This window comes from Nyctibius grandis, chromosome 1 (assembly GCF_013368605.1).
Source record: "Nyctibius grandis isolate bNycGra1 chromosome 1, bNycGra1.pri, whole genome shotgun sequence".
Lineage (NCBI taxonomy): Eukaryota > Metazoa > Chordata > Aves > Nyctibiiformes > Nyctibiidae > Nyctibius > Nyctibius grandis.
The window spans coordinates 36140301-36159793 of NC_090658.1; the positions used below are offsets into that span (position 1 = coordinate 36140301).

Below are 19493 nucleotides of genomic sequence, written 5' to 3' on the forward strand. Positions count from 1 at the left end.
CTCCCCCCACTTACCGAGCTGTCCTTTCTGGTCTGGCCACAAATGACCAAGGTTCTTCCCCTCTCCAGCATGCACTTCTGCCTCACCGTTTGCTGACAAGGAGGAGCATGGCCTGCTCCCCTCTGGGGTCCTCTGGCCTGAGCTGGTTCTTTTCATACACCCTTGCAGGTGAAACCAGAGATGGACAAGGCTGGAGATGTGCTGTGGCTGGTTCAGGAGCAATACGAGATCCAGACCCTCCTTTCCTCGCCCAGTCACTCTGAGGCAGCAGCTGGCACTGACCTCAAGTCAACTGTTGTAGCGTTTCTTGATACAACAAAGGCTAAGCTCCCCACAGTGGATGTGAGGACAAGCTACCGAGCCTGGGATGACCATAGGAAGCAGATACAGTACTGCCTTCTCCACCATTGCTAAAGCACAGCTAAGAGGCAGTAGATGATGGCCAGGTCACTTAGCCTTTGTACTAGGTCTGGTCCTGCCTGTGCTGGTCCGGTGTCCAGCAATCAGCGTGTCTCTGCCAGGGCCACAGTTCTCTGTGCCCCCTCATGGGCACAGAGGGCTAAGCAGTGGGGTAAAAAGCCCCACAACCCAAACCCTACTACTGGCCTGTAGGGTTGCAGAGCTGGGTTCAAGATGGTGTGAAGAAAGCAGACAGAGGAGTGAACACTCAGCGAGGAGGGAGACCTGGGAGAGGGGACTGGGGCTTCATCAGAAAGATTATTTTTTTAATACATGGATGGATGATGTACCTTTATCAAATAAAACAAATACAAGCCCAGAAACAGTGTATCAGAGAATCATAAAATAATTTAGGTTGCAAGGGACCTCTGGACATCAACCTCCTGCTCTCAGCAGATCCAGTTAGATCGGGTTGCTTAGCTTCTTGTTCTGGATGAATACATATCTCCATCACTTCCCTCGATAATGCAAACCCAGATTGTGGCACAGGAGTTGTCCTGCCCCATGCTCTGGCTGCAGGGGTGGAGATGGCTCCCACAGCCTCAGGACAGCGTAGCAAAGGTGTGTATCTGCTAGGCGTTGCCTTAGAGTGTTGGGGAGAAGGGGAAAACCCAAGACTGAGTCCAAGGGTGCCAACAGGAGAGCAATCTGATCCTAAAACTGAAAGCAGCTGTGGGTTTGTGCAGCTGGGAGCAGGGCAGGAAGGATAGGGAGTTTTCCTTAGAAAAGTGATCTTGAAATAAACTAGCCTTAGAGGCCTTTAATGTAATCACATCCAGGCCCTTCGGGGGAAGGCCTTCTCCACTGTAAACTGGAGGAAGAGCAGCAAGGTCCCTGGGTGCAACCATCTGGGGCTGGAAAGGTCAATGCCCTCTGAAAGTAGTAGGGAGCACGTAGGGTTGTGTCTGGGGGGAAAAGGGGACAGGGACCTGAATAACGGACCTTCACAAGGATGTTTCCACTTTATTTTAAATTTCACATGTGAGACTAAGTCTCAGAATAGGAGTCACTGATTCTTCAGTGAGCAGAAAATCCCTCTGTAATCTCAAAGGGGAGCCTTGGAGGGGAGCATTATCCCACCACCACCCAGGCTTGCATGGCCCTAAACATCAGGTCCCGTCTTCCCTACTAAAGGAAAGGCCTTAGTGCTGTGCTCCGGTCCCTGAGGACACACAATCGCTGTTTGCAGGCAGGAATAACCCCTTCCCTCACCTCAGCAGCTCCTGGCGCTGCACGGCCAGGGCTGGCGGCTGAGGCAAGAGGAAAGCCAGGCACAGAGCCAGGAGGGCTGCCTGGGCTCAGCCCAGGAGGGAGGTCACTGTTGCCCGCTGTGCAGGAGGCGCTGGAACAAGGAGCCATCTTTCTGGCTTAGGCGGGTGGGTGAATCCAGCTCTGCCACTCTCCCAGCTTGCATCACCAGCACGCGGTCGGAGTCCAAGATGGTGTTCAGCCTGTGGACAGCAAATGCCAGGACACACGTTGGTGGGCCTGAGGAGAACTCTGGATACTACTTCCCCTGCTGTCAAGGGGTGGTCCAAGACATGCCCAACATCAGAATCGGTGGAGCATCTCCCTGTGCCCTCAGGGGCACACTGTAGTCCAGCTCCCCAGAGAGCCTCTGCACCACCTCTTAGGAGAGCCTTCCAGTTGCTGGGCATGGCAGGGCACCAGGAGCACAGAGGGAAGCCCTGTGGAGGGACAGCTCAGGGCACACCTGATTCTGGGGTTGCACAAGATGTCTCCTTTCCCACAGGAGAGTTATTGAGTTGCTTCTGTTTGCCCCTACATTTCCTCACCTGCCACCTTCCGAGGGCAGCAGAAATGTGGATTTGTGTACCAGCTGCCATTCCCCAGCAGTTTGGCATCTTTGCTTATGCTGCCACCACCAGTGGATTTGTAGTTGCCAGAGTGCCAACCACAGCACCCGCAGCACAGGTATGCACCCAATTCTGCTCAGACTGCTAGCAGGGCAGCAACCTCTGGCCCTGGGGAAGGAAGACAGGGCAGCAGGAATGCCTTTGCACAGTCGTGCACTGTTCAGTGTGAAACTACAGCCCTACAAAGCTGCAAGTCACAGGGAAGACACTGCACACGATTTGAGCAGGTAAAAAGTGTTATGGAGTTCAGGACTCTGGTTACACATCCATCCCCAAAAGAGTGCCAGGCTGCAGCACTGGAAGTGACCTGGAGGGCAAGGGACAAGTACTGAGTCACTTCCCATCCTAGATTTCACCCATCCAATTAATGGTTCACCTGAAGCTCAATGGCATGGAAGAACCGTGGGTACAAAACAACCCCAGCACCACCTCTCCCTCCTTACTGCTCCCCCCATCTCCCTTCATCCCAGTGGAAGATGGCTGGGGCCATCTTCAACCCAGTCTTGCTGCCTTGCCTTCTGCCACTCCCTCCTTTGCTGGTTCTCCTCTTTAATTATTCCTCCATCAGAGGTGGCCTCCCCCACCCAACCCAAACACACACCTCAGCCCACGGTGCCCTTACCTTTCTACTCTATTTATGCATAATAACCCTAGTGTAGGAACCACATTCTCTTCACACCCCTCCTGCCTCACTCCTATCTGATGTATCTAACAAGACCCACTCGATTCACTTGCCAGGCTCAGCCCACCCTGCCTGTCATCCATCACTCCCACTTCTCTGCAGCAGGACACCAGCTCTGCCACCTGCTCATTTGATTTTTGTTTTTGTGGTAACCTTTGTGTTTTGAAAACATCCTCCATACAACTACATAACTCTCCTCCAAATTCTCATCCACTTGGCAAGAGTAAGAGCACCCTGGGCAGGGAGCAGTGCCTAATGCTGATCCATCCCTTCTCAGCATCCATGGTATTCATGTTTTGCCCTCCTCCCTCCACCTGTAACAACCTACTGCCCCTACTCCTACACTAAATCTCTAAGCTGTGGGGCAAGCACTGCTGCCCTGTCCTGCCTGCCAGCATCAGGTGCAGGCTGGAACCAAAACTCTGGATTTTGGAAAACAAAACTACCCAGCGCTCTGCCTCCCCTGGCCAGGAGCTGGCTGCAGCCCTTCGCCGCCGGATGTCCTGCAGTGCCCTCTACTGAGGCAGAGACACCTGCTCCTCCCCGGTCTCCATGCTGCTCCTTTCTGTAAGATAGTTCTCCATTGCTCCTTGCCCTAATTTGGCAGAACCACAAGGTCCGATTTACTCCCCCGGTTCCAGCAGGCAATGCCCAGGAAGAGCCATCTGCCATATGATGCGGCGTTTTGCCCTTTGCTGTCCCCCAATTTTTGGGTACAGTGTTTTCGCGCGCAGTTGTTCCCAGCACCCGGGGCTAATAAAGCAGAAAAGGCAAATAGGCAAGATCCAGCGTTTTGTACTTGAAAAGCCTCATGGCGGAGACCTCCCTGCTCAGCTCAAGGCCCTGGCATGGCAGATGCAGCCACCACTCCCTGTGAGTGGCAGGATGAATTTAGGTGCAGAATGCTGCTTCCTCCATACCTGTGAGCAATTGTCAAAACAGTTTTGTCAGCGAAGCGCTGGCGGATGGTCTGCTGCAGCAGCTGGTCTGTCTTCTGATCCACGCTTGCTGTGGCCTCATCGATGCACAGCACCTGCCAGGGACAGAGAGTGAAGGGAGCTCCCAAGCACCACAGGGGAGACGCCAGTTCCCACCCAGGGACAGCCCGGGAAGGTAACACAGGTTGTGTGTTCCCATTACACCCCCAACTCAGGAGCACAACCATCAGCAGTTCACCCTCCCCCTTGCTCAGATGGAGGCAGGGCACTCACCTTGGCCTGCGTCAGGAGGGCTCTTGCCAGACACACCAGCTGCCTCTGTCCCACAGACAGACTCTTTCCCTTCTCTCCCAGCTCGCAGTCCAATCCACCTGCAGGGATCAAGGCCTGCAGTCACTCCACCAGGCTTTGCGCAGGGCCCCAAACGGCTCCCCCAGTCTGGGATTTTCCCAGTAGCATTCAAAATCCCAATGCTGCTCAGGCCCAGGCCTTGGGGACCAGAGCCTTTATGCTTGGACACAAGCAACATCTGGCACAGAGATGCCACGCTCCCCTTGAACTAGGGGCCAGCTTATCTCTCAGGCTCTGCTCTAACATCCCCAGGGGCCTGGTCTCATCAGCAAGATCCTGCCAACCGATCCATCACCTGCCAGTCCCTTGCCACTAAATCTCAGGGAATGCCACTGGCTCCCACTGACCTGCTCCCACCCTGGTCCTAGTGTGGCCTCACCTAACCAATTCCCTGCTGCCTCCACCTGGTCCCTTTTCCTCTGCTCCCTGTCTGAGCTGATGCCTTCTCCCCTCTCCCAGTACCAGGGCTCACCAGCTGCTTCTCACTGGGTTCAGACTCACCCATCTGAGTAACGGCATCCTGCAGGTGGCACTGCTCCAACACCTCGTGGAGCTCAGAATCTGTCCGTTTTCCTTGGGGGTCCAGGTTCTCTCGGATTGAGCCACTGAACAAAAATGGATCCTGAGGGATGATGGCCAGCCTAGATCTGCAAGCAAACAAGAGCTGAGGGCTCGTGGGGTGGGTTTGGCAGAAAAGCAAAGGCTTGTAATTTTTTTTTTTCCTGGGGTGGGGTGTCTTGGCTTGCTCTGTATCTTAGAGGCACAGAGACATGGGTCACATATTCAGCCTGGTTTCTTTAGCACAGCTGTACAGAAGCAACAGAGCAACTCTTAAGAAGCTGCCACAATCAGACAAGAGGCTGCTGTGACAGTTAAGTCCTTTGCTCCTCACTCTTCCCTTTGGCATCCAACCAGTGACAGCTGTCAGCCCCCAGGCCCCCCAGCTACCCTCCACTCTGCTCAGCCCTCTGTACCTCAGCTCCTCCAAGCCCACCAGCTGGCTGTCAACGCCGTCCAGGAGAATCCGGCCTGATTTCAGCTCTAGCATGCGGAAAAGTGCCAAGAAAAGGGTGGATTTTCCAGATCCTGTGCGACCCACAATCCCCACTTTCTCTCCGGGGTAAATAGTGAAGCTCACACCATCCAGCGCATTGGGCAGGCCTGCTCGGTAGGCCAGGACCACCCGCTGGAACTCCACAAGCCCCTGGCTTGGCCAGTCAGCAGCAACCTAAGAGGGATACCCGGGTGAGACAGAGCATGACCATGACCCACTGTCATCTTCAGCCTCACCTCCCCACAGGCCAAGCCCCACCCATCCCTTCAGATGGTTGCCTGGCTTCTGAACAGACCCAAAGCACAGCCCAGCTTCATCTCCACCCCCCTCCTAGGCTTGTTTTTCTCTCACAGCTTGGACCCAGCACCCATTCTGCTCTCCTACCCCTTCCCATCATTCCAGCCTTTACCAGCTCCTGCCAGAGATGCACTGGTAAAGGATGAGCAATCAAGGTGGTATCTGTGGGTAAGGGCCCTCCACCCATTCACTGGAACCCTGTGATCTCCCCAGGAGGCAAGTGCAGGGCACAGAGCCAGAAGATGGGCCAGTCCTTGAGAACATATTTGAGCTTTTACCTGGACCAGTTTATCCTGGGGCTCCGTGGGGATGTCTGTGGTGTATTCCTCTGTCCGCTCCACACTCACCATCATGCTCTCTGTCAGAGTGAAGCTGGAGATGAGGCCTGAGAGCAGGTTTGTGACAGACAGGGCGTATGAGAGTGCCAGGCCCACAAGTCCTGTGAAGACAAAAGCATAAGCAAGAATGTTACTGGCAGGGAAGGAGCTGGGATCTTGGTGGCAGGACAAGGAAACAAGGGAGAAGTTAGCACTCTGGAGTCTGGGATCCCATTCGAGGATGGGGACACACAGGAGGAGGGACAGGAGATGAAGCACTACACTGTGGGTGACTTGTAGAGGGACAGGGAGTAGGAGCTCTGGATCCTACCGCAGTGCAGGAAGATGTGCAGCTCTGGGCCAGGAGAGGAGGAACCCTGTGGGCAGCCTACCTGGATTTCCCAGTTGCTTCTGGTGCTGGATGATGGCAATTCCTGCAATAGCAGTAACCACGGTGACCCCAATCATCTGCAAGCGGATGTCCAGCCACTGTGTCGCTGTGTTGCTGGCAAAAAGGCAGCGCTGGTTCTGCTCCAGGCACAGTTGATTCTCCAACTCAAACCTGGCAGGCACACAACAGAGGTTCACACCACTCAACGCCCATTCCTGCTGCCCCAGACCAGGGGTATTCCTGCTACCCTGTAACCAGCCCCACATCAGGAAGGCCCTGGTTTATAAAGCCACAGCTCTGGCTCTCTGGGTGCTCTTTTTTTCAACTCACCTCTGTGTTGCCCGCATGGCTCTGATGCTGTTCAGTCCTGAGAGGGTCTCAGAGAAGTGAGTGTAAATGGGAGACAGGGTGACACTGTAAAGGCGCTTGAGCTCCCGGGATGTGCGCCTGTAATAGCGCTGGATGGAGAAGTAGAGGGCAGCCAGAGGGAGTAAGACCAGCCCAGCCCAAGGGAGGCCATAGGTAATTATCACCAGCATGCCCAGGAGCCCATACATGTTGGCCAGGAAGATGTTGAGGACAAATGGCAGGCTGTCATCCACGCAGTACAGGTCTGAGGAGAAGCGGTTCAGGATCCGGCCTGTTGGTGTGGTGTCAAAGAAGGTGACTGTGGCCTGGCAACAAGGGAACCAGAAAGAAAGACTTGGTCAGCTGCAGTGAGATCCAGCCACAGAACAGTGTCCAGGAGAGCAGCACCAAGGGGAGCAGCTAAGGCCATAAAGGGGTGGCGACCACAGCCCCCTTCCTTTTGTCAGCTGGAGGAGAAATCTCAGACCCCAAAGCCAGCATCCACTCACAGCCAAACGTCTTATGCTGTTCGCATGGTAAAAGGAAGAAGCCCTTCTGTGGTGAATGGCAGACAGCTACCAAGATAGTAGTCACTCAGATCCCATAGTGGCCCATCAGTAGTCAGTGAGACAATCCTCTAACCCTAGCCTCTAATCCTACCTTCTAATCCTCTAATCCTAACCCTAGCCTGAGGACCCAAGGAAGCCCAAACCCTAAAGAAAGTTACTTGGTACATACCAGCACCAGACCTAAATCTTGCTTAATGACTCCTTCCAATCTCATCTGAATCTGAGCTCTTGATCCTGCAAAAGCTACTATGATTCAATTTGCCCTCATCCTGGCTATATATCTAAGCCTAATGAGTGAACAGATTCCGGTGCCAGCCATAGAATACCCCTCCATGGAATGGAACAAGCCTTACAGGACACGTTTTGAACCCTAGCTCATTAGACCCTTGTGCTGGCTGTGGTGCAGCTCCTTTTGGATATAGTCCCAAGGGGACATCATCAGCTAATATCAGCAGAAACCCTAATCCACCTCCCAAACCCTTACTCCCAACTATGAGAACGTCAGGGTAGAGTCACTTGCAGGAGCCCCAGCCTGCCCTGGACTTTCTGACAGGTACCTTTAGAACCCTCTGGAGCAGTTGGTTGTGAATGACAGTGGCAGCACGGATAGTGCCGTAAGCAAAGAGGAAGGCCCGGAAAATGGTGAAGAGGGAGTTGGCCCCTGCAATGCTCCCATAAACCATCAGGTAGAAATTCACATCCGGCGAACCATTGGAAGGGACTGGAGTGGTGTCCAGAGCTTGAATGGGGGAGCTGGAACACAGGAGGAGGAAGACTATGAATCTGCCAAGGTCCCCATGACAGCAAACTCGCAGACCATGAGAACTCAGGAGCACACTCAAAGGGAAACCAGGATACTTCAATCTGATACTCCTGTGAGAGACTACCTCTTTGGCATGCTGGGACAAACACTCTGATTACTATGCAGCTAGGGGTCTTCCATCAGCCCCAGGCAGAAGCCCTTGAGGCACCTCATCAGGTCAGAGATTTCAATTCTCTTTCCTTGTCAAAGCAGCCACACAGATTCCCTGCAGCGTGGTGGTCAGTTTATCCCTGCTCTCAACAAGGATCTTCACAGGAAATGCACTTAGGGCAAAATGGGAGTGTGTTTCCAGCTTCCTTTGGCATCTCCCGATCAGCATTCACTTACACAAGCCCAACAACGGAGAAGAGAAGCAGCTCTGGGGAAGGCAGGGAAGCTGAGCAGACCATCACAGAGGTATTTGCTGTCTGGGATATGCTGGAGATCCAGCGTGATAGCCACAAATCTGAGATATTTCTGGATGCTACAGAGAAAAACAGACTGCATAAAGAGGAATTCAACCTTTGAAACAACAAATATAAAGCAGAAAAGCTGGAGGGGAAGCTGCTGGACAACTTTTGTTATTGTCTCACTGCCCAGTCTAGTCTTCCCCTGCCTTCATTCTCCACTGTTAGTAGTAGAGCAGGAGCAAGGGAACAGCCTTGAGCTGCAGCAGCGACAGGGCGCTGCTAGAGGAGCAGACACGCAACTGCAGCAGTGAGACAACATCCTGTTCCCAATGTGCCCCCTCCCAACTGTGCTACTTTAGTTTGGGGACGAGAAAAGGGGTCTTCCTGCTACAGCGAGAGTGACTAAACCCCTGGCCTCATTTCTTCCCTGGACTCCACACAACCAGGGAATGAGAGGAGAGGAATGTCTAAAGAGAGATGTGCTGCTGGGCCACTGCCTCACCTTGCATCAGAAGCAGCGAGAAGAGGATGGATAATGCCAAGCAGCTGCCCACTGCCAGCCAATATGCCTTGTACACCTGAAAAGCCACTGCCCCTTCTTTCTTCTCTTCCTCCTTGTGGATGAGATGATGGTTTGGGGTTGATTCTTCTGCCTCTGTCTCTACAGCCTCTTCTTGGCCCTGTTCATCAGGGGCTGTGGGAATGGAGGCAAAAGCAGAGGTCAGTGCGATGTAAGATCCTTCCTGCAGCTGCTCCTTGCTGTGAACAGACCAAGTCTAGGCTATGAGGGAGACTTTTCTTCCCCCCTCTCTCCCCTTTCAAGACAGATGCACCAATCCTGGCAGACTTTCATCCAAAGCTGGACCACAAGTGGAACAGATTCAAATACTGCTCCAGACCAATACCCAACGATACATGGGCCTCCTCTCCTCTATGCACACACTACCCACAGATCAGCACTGCCACAGCAGAGCAAGGCGGTGGGAGCTCTGCTCTAAGGCCGGCAGCCATCAGGTACAGGTTCTGTCTGAGTGCTCAGCTGAGCTGTGCTGCCCCAGCCACCCTCAAGCTTGCCAGGTATACACCTTTATCCTTCCGCCTCTTGTCCATATCACTGAACTTGGGGAAGGCTTCCACAAGTGGCAGGATATCAGCTGGTGTGCCTGTGAAGAGAGACATGTAAATGCTTCAGAGTCTGTGAGGAACAGATGCCAGCTACTCATTGCCTCTTGCTATGACATGGCCCAGTTTTGTTCTCTCATAACATTCCCTATTTTCTCTCATAGCACCTGTATCCTTGAAGGCCCTGCTCCATGCAACCTGCTATGGCCTTCTGCCTTATCAGCTCCCCACCTCTAAGGCTGTCCAGTTTTATCTGTGCACCTGCACATTCCCTTTCACCCCATCTTTGCACACATGCAGTGTCCTCAAGCTCTTTATCATTGGGTTCGCCACTAGTTAATCCTACTCCTTTATATCCGTCTTTGCTCAAGCCATTCCAAGACGGGCACACAGGCACAAATGCATGCCTGAGAAGACAGACAGCGTACCTGTCTTAACTATCCTGCCACTGTCTATCAACAACAAGGCATCGGCCTTCTCCAAAAACTCCGTCCTATGGGTGCAAAGGATCCTGGTCTTGTTTTTGAGAATTCCGAGAATGCATTTCCGCATAAGATGGTTGGCTACATCTGCATCAACAGCAGCCAGGGGATCATCAAGGAGGTAAAGCTCTTTCTCCTGAGAGGGAGACAAAAGACAAGGATATAGCTCCTGGCCCTGCCAGAGTGGCCAGTGCTGTAGAGAAAAGTGCAAGTGCCTCTGTGTGGCACACTGCCAGCACCTTTAGGCCAGCATGATGTGGTTTAAGACATGCTGCCAGCTGGGTGCTTCCAGCTTGTTTATATTGGACTTGGCACTGGGCACAATGTGCCACAGCATGACTGCTTTGCTATTTACCTGGTAAACAGCTCTGGCAAGGGCTATTCGAGCCTTCTGTCCCCCACTGAGTGTCACACCATTTTCACCCACCTCTGTCTGGTCACCTGCTGGTAAAATCTGAAACATTCAAGACAATCCAGTTAGAAGGGATGGGAAACTACTGGGGACCCAAAACCAAAACACTGGGGTCCCCCTCCTGCCTCTGGCAGTAATTCCTTAGGGTGCCTTAACAAAAATTAAACAATGCAACAGTCTATACACTGGTTCTGCAGACAACTGGCAAGCTTGGCATTTATGCAACTAAACTCTCTTACACTCCAGAATAGGATGGCCACAACTGAACTACCCATTGAGAGCAACTTCTGGTATGAGGTAACTCTGAAATTGTGCCTGGGAATTTTCTGGGAGAGCAAGAGCTGTGCCTGCACCAAAATTATGCCAGGAGCCCATCCAAACAGTTTAGCAGTAAAAGCTACAGAGTTTCAGTAGCTGGAAACAGTTTCCTCTCGATTTGGTAGCACAGGCATAGACTACTGCTTCTCAAATAAATACCTTGACTTTACAGAGTATTCATAGCTCCTGCCAAAGCAAACAGGAGCTCCTACTCCTTGGCACTTCAGAAAATCAGGCATGAGGTTACAAACTGGGAGGAGAAGGCTAGCTTCCTACCATATATAACAGGCAGGTTTACTGGCTAATGTAGCCATAAGCCTCAAACCTAGAATATAACTGACAGGAGGACCACAGACTCAGCCCTTCCAGATCCCAGGGAAATTCCTTCTGATCCAAAAAAGCATCAGCTGATGATAGGTTCTGCCTGAAAAACCCAGCAGTCATCAGCTCTGCAAGAACATCTCCTTTCCCCAGGATCAAGAGCTTTTGGCTCAGCAGCAGCAGAAGCCATCCAAAGTGCTGTCAGAGTGACTTCACACCTTAAAGAACCGTGGGACCAGGTATGGTCTGGGATTGGTAATCAGAGTAATGCTGTGTGATTGGGACATTGAAAAAGCAGTCTATAGCCTGAAAGAATAAGAACTGTTCCCAGTGAGGCTCAGGCTGGATGCAAAAGCTGGCCAAGAAGGCTCAGGCAGGTTTACAGTTTAGGCACTCACGTTCAGGTCCTCGGAGAGGGCACAGGCCTCCACCACCTCCTCGTACAGCCTGGCATCATATTCCCGCCCAAAAAGGATGTTCTCACGGACAGTGGTAAACTGTATCCAAGGCTCCTGTGTGGCCAGACCAAATCCTTGTTCCAGGTCACAAACATACACTTGTCCACCTTGTCTGCAAGCACACCAGAAGTGGGTGGAAAGGGCAACAAAGAAGAACTGCTGGCAGATCAAAATGGCCTACAAATAGGGATAGCACTGGATAGTCCCTGCCCGACATGGCATGGAGGGACCAGGCAGAAAGAAGTCTTTAGGCTACTTACTTAATGAGCTCTCCAGTGATGGCTGCAAGCAGAGAGCTTTTGCCAGAGCCGACCTTCCCAACAACCCCCAGAAGCATCCCCTGCAAAGGGAAATGAAAAAAAGTGACCTGATGTGCTAATACTGGGGGGCTTGTCCAGATTCCTTGAGCCACATATAGCCTGTAAGAAAGCTGACTGCTGTCTTAAGCTAGGACTGTCTCACAGGTTCAGCAGCAGAGCTGGGTACAGTTGTTGAGTAAACCAGACTCCTAATATGGCAGGTCACAAGTCTGCAAGGAGTTTTAACTCTGGAGCCCAGCTGTGTTCCCTGCCCAGTCCTCTCCTGTAGCAGTGGTGGAAAGCAGAGGGAGCCGGTTCATCTCGTCTGTAACCCATGCCTTCAGCCATGCCTTCAGATATCCTCCAGCATCCTTCAGCTCTGAGAGATGGGATACGGTGCCCTATGCCTCTTGACCAAGACAAGATTTTGATGCATGGCTCATAAGACACAGAAAACATGAAAACGTGCCACTCCTGCTCCGTTATTTGGCTTCTCTAGTGCCATTCTTCTCTGTTACCTCCTGCATCCTTGCTCACCTTTCTCACTGACAGGTTCTCAATGTGTAGTTGCAGAGTGCCTGTGGATGAGGGCTGCCTGGTGCTTTCCTCCTCAACTGGTGCCCATGAGAAGGCTGCACATCGCATCTCCATGGCAGTAGCAGTACCTGAAGGGCTATCTGCAAGGGAAAAGCAGTACAGCGTTGCACTACTATGAGAAGGCCAGAAAATGAAAGGCACCTGGCATCACAAATACTATCAGCTTTGTTCCCAAATGGGTGAGACACAGACAGGGCACCACCATGATGCTCTGGACCCAACCACAAAATGAGACGCTTGTCTATAGACTTGCCCTTAAACTTACACCTCCTGTCCTTCAACCCTCCTATCTCCAGCTCCCACCAGACACACATGGTGACCTGCTGGCTGTCAGGGAGACACTATAAGGATAATCTGGTTTTATTATTGTTGAAGGTGAAAGAATGGCAGGGAGCTGGCAAAATGCAAGGAAGGAGAGAAAGGGAGCCCTGACAGCTCAGGAGAGGGGCACCCACTCAAGCCTTTCTGCCAGGCAAAGCCAAGGTTGTTGATGACTTCCATGTCAGAGGAACTTTGGACAGAGGAGGGAGCAGCTTCTTCTAAAGGGATACTAATGGCAGGGCTCTGTGGGGACAAGCAATGGCCTATGGTTGGTGAAGAGGAATGTTATAGTCTTGTCTCCTGTTTTCCACAGAAATGAAGTGCCTTCACTCTGCCTCTGACAACTGAATGTCTTGAATCACGGGGTGACAGCCACCTGCCCTCCAGTACTGTCCCTGGGCCTCACACCTCAGCTCTCTGCTCCCAGTGCCCCCTGCCCAGGGTCCCAAGCCCAGCAGCACCCTTCCCCACTACCTAGGGCGTAATAAGCTTCCAGGTCCTGGTCGACAAGTTCAAGGAAACGCTGGATTCGATCCAGGGAAACTTTGGCTTCCAAGGTCCCATTCAACACCCATGGGAAGCTGTTGAGGGGAAGAATGAGCATCCCTACAAGGGCCAACGCTGTGAACACCTGCATGGGCAAGGAAACACTCATGAATTGGAGGCAATAACTCCCTTGCATCTTGTATCCTACAAACAGGTTCACCAGTGAGAGCCTGAAGAACTGTGGGGAGACACAGGCTGGGTTCATTTCACAGACAGATGCCTCAGGACTGCAGCCCCACTGCAGATTGTCCTCTACACGAGGCAAGGTTGGAGCTCTCCCTACTACCTACTCACCTTTGTGGCAGTGAGCTGGTGACCCAACAGGACATAGGTGATGAAGATGGCAATGGAGACAACAACAGGCAGTGCTGCCCATAGATACACACACAGAGCATCCAAGTACTTGATGGCTCGTAACTTCTGCAGCTCTTTAGCCCGGCAGGCATTTATCCTGGTGCTGAAGTGCTTCTCCCAGGCATAAAACTTGATCACACGAATGCCACATAGGAACTCTGTCATTAGCTGCAGGCAAAGAGGAAAAGCACATAGAGCAACCGGTGCCTGCCTAATGCACCAAATGCCAGCTAGGCATCTGGGCTGGGGCCAGGTTTGCAGTTGCCTCCTACTAAGGGCCAGGCTAGAGATACCAGGAACCGTTTATTGCTAACAAAGACATAAACTCAAGGGGCAGCTACTAGGAACTTTGCTCTCGCTCATTCCACCTGCTTCCTTAGCCACCTGCGCTGTGTGCAGCTCAGGAAAAGGCAAAATATTACACTACTTCCCAACTAAAGGATGTGCAACACAGGTGAAAGGATGTGTGGAATTACTAGCTCCAGCCTGGATGCCATTTACCTACTTTAGCCCGACAGCGCCTTGAGATAATAACACCAGACTCTCAGGCCCAGTGCTGCCACGACACAGCTAGTCTGTATCCCGAGCGTGGCTTGCTCACATCCAGCAGCTCAGGTGTCCCTGCAGCATGCTGTCCTCTCATTCCTGCTCTCAGGTCATCACGTGCAGAGCGAGCTGAGACATGTTGGTGCCCGACATGAAAGAAAACTAACAAGAGCGAGTTCACTCAGCACATCATTCTTACAATAGCTGGAGAAAGTCCAGCACACCCCATACAACCAGATGTACCTCCTGTTGGGAACAGAAATATTTTTAAAGCTCCTAACAGTTCTGACAAGGAGCTGACTTATGTTTCATGCTTCCAAAGCATGATGGAAATGGCGAGTGAAAGTGCTGTCCCCTCACGTTAGAGATACAAGGCTAAAAGTTGGGAATCAAATGTTTGACATGTGGTGAGGACAAAGACAGCACTGCAAATATGCAAAAAGCAGTGGGAAAGATGACCGAGGGTGCCAGCCTTGGAGCGATATAAAACCACTACATCCATGATTGTTGCCTTTGTCCAGACTGCAAGCCACCTCACCATTGATAGCATTACTGGAGCAATAGGATGGAAGCATCTCTAGAGGAAGCAATCAGGAGTCCTACCTTAACTACTACACACAGCACACAGAAAAGAAACCTGCAAGGGAACCTGAATTATCCCAGGAGGCAAGACAAGTGTTAAGAGGTTCACTGTCTTGTGGGTGGTGAAACCGCATCACCCTGAAACACTTTTGAAGTGTGTGTGTGTGTGTGTGTGTGTGACCCCTCTAACATTTTTCCGAACAGCTGTGATTCAATTAATCCACTTTGGATCATGACAAGCAGCCAAAAAGACAACGTTCTAGGAACAAGGAGAAAATATAGCAACAAACTCAGAGAGCCACCAGCTGCCCCTCACCTTGACCCGTGTGTCCTTGTGTTTCAGCATCTCCTTGTTGTTCATCATGATGCAGTTAGCAATGACTTTGTTGATGGGCACAAGCAGCAGTGCCAGGGCCAAGCCTCCCAGAAAGGCGACCCCCACTTGCTGGTAGAGGAGGTAGAGGGTAATGGCAAACTGGACAGGCAGGCTCCACACCTCATGAAAGCTGAGGCAGAAGTTGACCAACCTACTGGTGTCCGTGCTCATGAAGTTGACAATTTCCCCCACGGTGAAGCGGGCAAGGCTTGTGCTGCCAACACGCAGAGCCTTGCGGTAGATGGCAGAGATGATGGCGGCCCGCACCATCAGCATCACCTTGTTCACCTCGTAGCTGAACTGGTTCTGCAAGAGAGCACCCAGGAAGGAGCCAGCAAAGAGCCCAAGGGCATAGAGCACCCCATGGCTCAGGGGCTCCTGTCGTGACTCCATGAAGTTTACCAGCAGGTTCAGAAGCAGAGGACCTGAGAAACCCAGCAGGTTACCAGCCAGCTTGAGAAGTCCAAGGGAGTAGAAACGAAGCCCAAAGGCTGCATGAAGGACTGAGAAGAGTTGCACGGCTTCCTGGGTACGGTGCGAGCTGTACTCTGGGGCATCACTACTCCCATCGCCTCCAGCAATGATTGGGCTAGTAAGAGACACCGTCTCCTCCTCCACTTGGTGCCGAACTGCCTTCTTCTGCCAGCAGGAGTAGAACCGATCAGAGACCCTGGCAGCCTGGAGCTGTCGAGGAAGCACATAGACATCCTGTGGCTGGTTCAGCTTCCACTCATAACCACGTTTCATAAGGGGGTTCATCCAAATGTAAAAGAAGCGTGAGAGCCAGCTCTCACCATCTTCTGCCACTCCCTGCTGATCAGGCACTGGGATCCCTGGCTCTGAGATGAGCTGGTCTTCTTGCCAGGAGCGATTGATGGAGAGGAAGTCTTGTCTGCCAGTGGTGGGTAAGAGGTAGCCAATCACATACACAAGCAGAGAGGCCAGCTGCAGACAAAGAATGGCAAACCTGGAGGAAGCAGCAGGGTGGGCAGGGGACCAAGCTGTCCCACTTTGGTAGTACCACACCAGCGTGATGACGAAGGAAGGTAGGGGTAAGAGAGCAAGGAGAGCCAAGGCCACAGGGCCCCTGGTAGAGCCGTGAATGGACCTGAAGAGCATGAGAAGAGCGAGGCCGTGCGTGAGCCACGTCAGGGTGGCAATGCCATTTGCCAGCACTTCCAGGTACACAGGGCCCAGCTCCTGCCGAGAAATGGTGACTGGGATGGTATCAGCAAGGAACAGGCCAGCAAGTACAAAGGAGGCAGTGATTCTGCATCCCCAGCCTGGCCTGCAAGGCACCCTGGAGCCAGATCTAGAGGAGGAAAGAGCAGAGAAAAAATTTACAGCTGAAATTCCATCACTTTTCAGTCAGTACTCCCCTTTCTTCCTCCCCTCTTCCCCCCCTCTATTTGTTCACTATTACTTAACCTCCTAGATTCACCTCCCTAGATTTGTAACTTTTTCAGACTGTAGGCATTGCTAAACTAGACCACGTCAATATAGCTCAGTATCTGATCAATACCAAAGATTCAGATGCTACCAAAGAATAGCATTTATCTACAGAAATTTGTTTGCAAACTGTGACAGTTTGTGGTCAAATCAGACTCCAGTCCTTGAGGATTAAAAAAAAAGTATATTTAACCTCTCTAACACAAATTCTGGATGATCAAATTCTCTGCGTCACATCTCTCATCCTTTATTTCTCTTGCCTTTGTGATATTTTGTCTAGAAACATTATTTTTATCACTGTTCATTTCAGTGATGCTGTGTATGTAAAGTCCATAATCTATTGCCCAACGAAAGATTTAATTATCACTTGTTCCATTATCATTTGTGGCCTTTCAATAACAGTGAACGTTGCCTTATTTATGAATTTCAGAAGAGGGTAAAAACAATTTTTGGTTTCTCTGAACCCCTTATTACCTTATAGACATTTTCCATGCCACTTTGGATTTATATCCTCTCCCAGAAGACTCCCAGTTTTCCCAATCCCCATTCACTGAAATTCTTTTGAATTATTTTCTCTGATTTTATGCTCACTACGTTCCCTGTTCTTTCTGGATTCCTTTCTGCAATGGAGGGACACAGTACTCTGAACTAGGACGGATGCTGACAAACATAATAGCATTACAATGTTACGTCCTTCTCTAATTATGTACTCAGCACATTACAGGGAGATCTAATTTCCAGGCTTTCCACCCCACCTCCAGTCCTGCATAATAATCAAGAGCTAGACAAGTTAGTTGTCATACCTTGGAGTGCCAAGGAAGCAGGCACTGACGACTGCAAGGATCACATGAGGAATCACATTTAGTGTCAGCTGATTAAAGCAATGGCCAACGCTGCCATGAACCCACACAGGGAGTGGATCTTCTGGGCTGGTCCCACACAGACCAGCCAGGATGTTCTCCATCCTTTGCTGGGAATTCAATGTGAGAGACAGGAGCTCCTAGGGTGGAAAAGAAAAAACAGCATGAGGTACAAAACGAAAAAAGTACAGCCCCAGTCCAAGGTGGACTGTGATAAGAAGTGAACATAGGGCTAGAAGCAACTTCCTGGGTCACAGAGTCCAGGCCCTGCTATTGCGCACTTGCTATCATATAATCTACTTTAAAAAATGATCAGGCTCCAGCTTAAAATAAATTATGCTGTTTGTCCCCGTAGGTCACCCTGGGAACTCAATGCTCTGGGAATTTGAAGCTTTCTGCATATTTCCAGGTTGATTTTTTTGCCATGGCCAGTTTATCCTTTGAAACTAACATCAGGAAGCATTTGCCTTTCTATGGATAGCTCTGAAAAATATTTTGAGCTGCTTAAACAATAATCTATCAATTATACTTCTATCTTCAAAACAATTCCCACAACCACACTCCTTAAGACAGCGTGTAACATTAAACACCCTCCAGATCGCAGGGGAGGATGCCGCTGTCCCTGCAGAAAAGCAGGCGGCACCTCCAAGCTACACAGGAGGAGGGAACCAGCAGGACTCCGTCCTTGAGTGCTGAAGCACTCCTGGGAAGGCCTCGGCTTCACAGGGGTGTCTTTGCACCAGCTGGCCCCATCTCCGGCCTGGGACCGGCTGAGAGCCACAGGCTCGGGACGCAGGAACGGGGCACTGCAGCACCAGAGCCGGGGGATCGGGTCCCGTCATGGAGGCCCTCCCGACCTGCGTCGGTACGGCCCGCGGAGCGGGGAAGCCCTTGGCTAAGGCCCAGCCTGGCGGCCGCCTCGCCGCCAAGGGGCAGGCGGAGAGGTCGGCACGTGTCCGGCGGCGGGCGGGACCCCGGGGACCCCCCCCGGCCACTCCCACCGGGGCGACGCACAACGGCGCCACCACCCCCTCCCCACGCCCCCGCTGCACTTTGGCCCCTGCCCCCCGCCGTACCTCGGCTCGCCCCCCACCGCCGGGGGAGGAGAGGCCGCAGGGCCGCCCCGTGCGCCCCCTGGAGGGCGGGAGGACGCGCTGCAGCCCTGGCTGCGGGCGGGCAGCGCGGGAGCCGAGGGGCCCGGGGCGGCGGAAAGGGGCCGGGGCCGGGCCCAAGGGCCAGCCGGCGGGCAGCGAAACGGCAGCGCGAGTCAAGCCGCGCGATGTGGACCAGGAAGAGCCAGGCCCCGGCGGCGGCCCAGGCCCGAGGCCCGGCCGCAGGGCGGCAGGCAGCCGGGGAGGTGAGGCGGAAGGGCCCTGCGCTGAGGAGCAGCCGCCATCGCTTCCCAAGCAGCTCCAGCTCAGCTGCCCGTGAGGTGCCGTGCCGCACCACGGAGGGGGCGAGCCCACGGGAGGTCAGGGGTTCGGCCAGAAGCACGAGACCGAGATAAGGAGGAGAAGCAAACGAATTAAACACGTGCATCTCGCTCAGATTTTTATCTTCTAGTTAAAAACAAACTAAAAATCGGTCCCTGGTCATGGGCAAATGTGATTTCCCCCAAAAATCCTCTAGTTCCTTCCTGGTGATCTTATTTATTTCTCCCCTCCTTCTCCTATCACATTTGGCCCACAGTGTCTGGCACTCCATGAACATTTTTAGACTGACACACACCAGACGCACGTTACAGCCTTGCAGTCTGTGTCGACCAGCACCGGAGGATTTATACAGCGCTGTGCTTCCAGAAGTCAGCACTGGCAGGTACGGCCCAGGCGGTACTTTTATGGGCATAAATGTGCTCTTATATGCCCAGCATACTTTGCTGGTAGCAGATATTACTACAAGAGCACTTTGCCAACAATAGATCAGTATATGCAAAGTGGCAGAGGAATAGCCATATA

The 19493-nt window shown here is 52.2% G+C and overlaps 1 protein-coding gene across 3 annotated transcripts; it reads right to left on the reverse strand.

Annotated features, from left to right (window-relative positions):
- Positions 1–1369: 1369 nt before the first annotated feature.
- Positions 1370–18062, reverse strand: ABCC10 (ATP binding cassette subfamily C member 10). Of its 3 annotated transcripts, none has more exons than XM_068397885.1 (21): positions 17482–18062; positions 15170–16541; positions 13666–13893; positions 13300–13456; positions 12445–12584; positions 11869–11948; positions 11549–11720; positions 10455–10553; positions 10046–10235; positions 9581–9658; positions 8998–9189; positions 8434–8569; positions 7841–8036; positions 6697–7040; positions 6368–6537; positions 5937–6097; positions 5282–5535; positions 4809–4954; positions 4230–4327; positions 3939–4051; positions 1370–1910 (listed from the first exon to the last, which is right to left on the reverse strand). In XM_068397885.1, the coding sequence occupies exons 1-21, from the start codon at positions 17640–17642 to the stop codon at positions 1775–1777; spliced, it is 4623 nt and encodes a 1540-aa protein (XP_068253986.1). In that variant the 5' UTR covers positions 17643–18062; the 3' UTR covers positions 1370–1774. The 3 variants fall into 3 exon arrangements, with proteins under 3 accessions (XP_068253986.1, XP_068253995.1, XP_068254004.1); XM_068397894.1 differs by lacking the exon at positions 17482–18062 and adding an exon at positions 17153–17218; XM_068397903.1 differs by lacking the exon at positions 17482–18062 and having other exon boundaries at positions 15170–16174; positions 16338–16422.
- Between the last annotated feature and the right edge of the window lie 1431 nt (positions 18063–19493).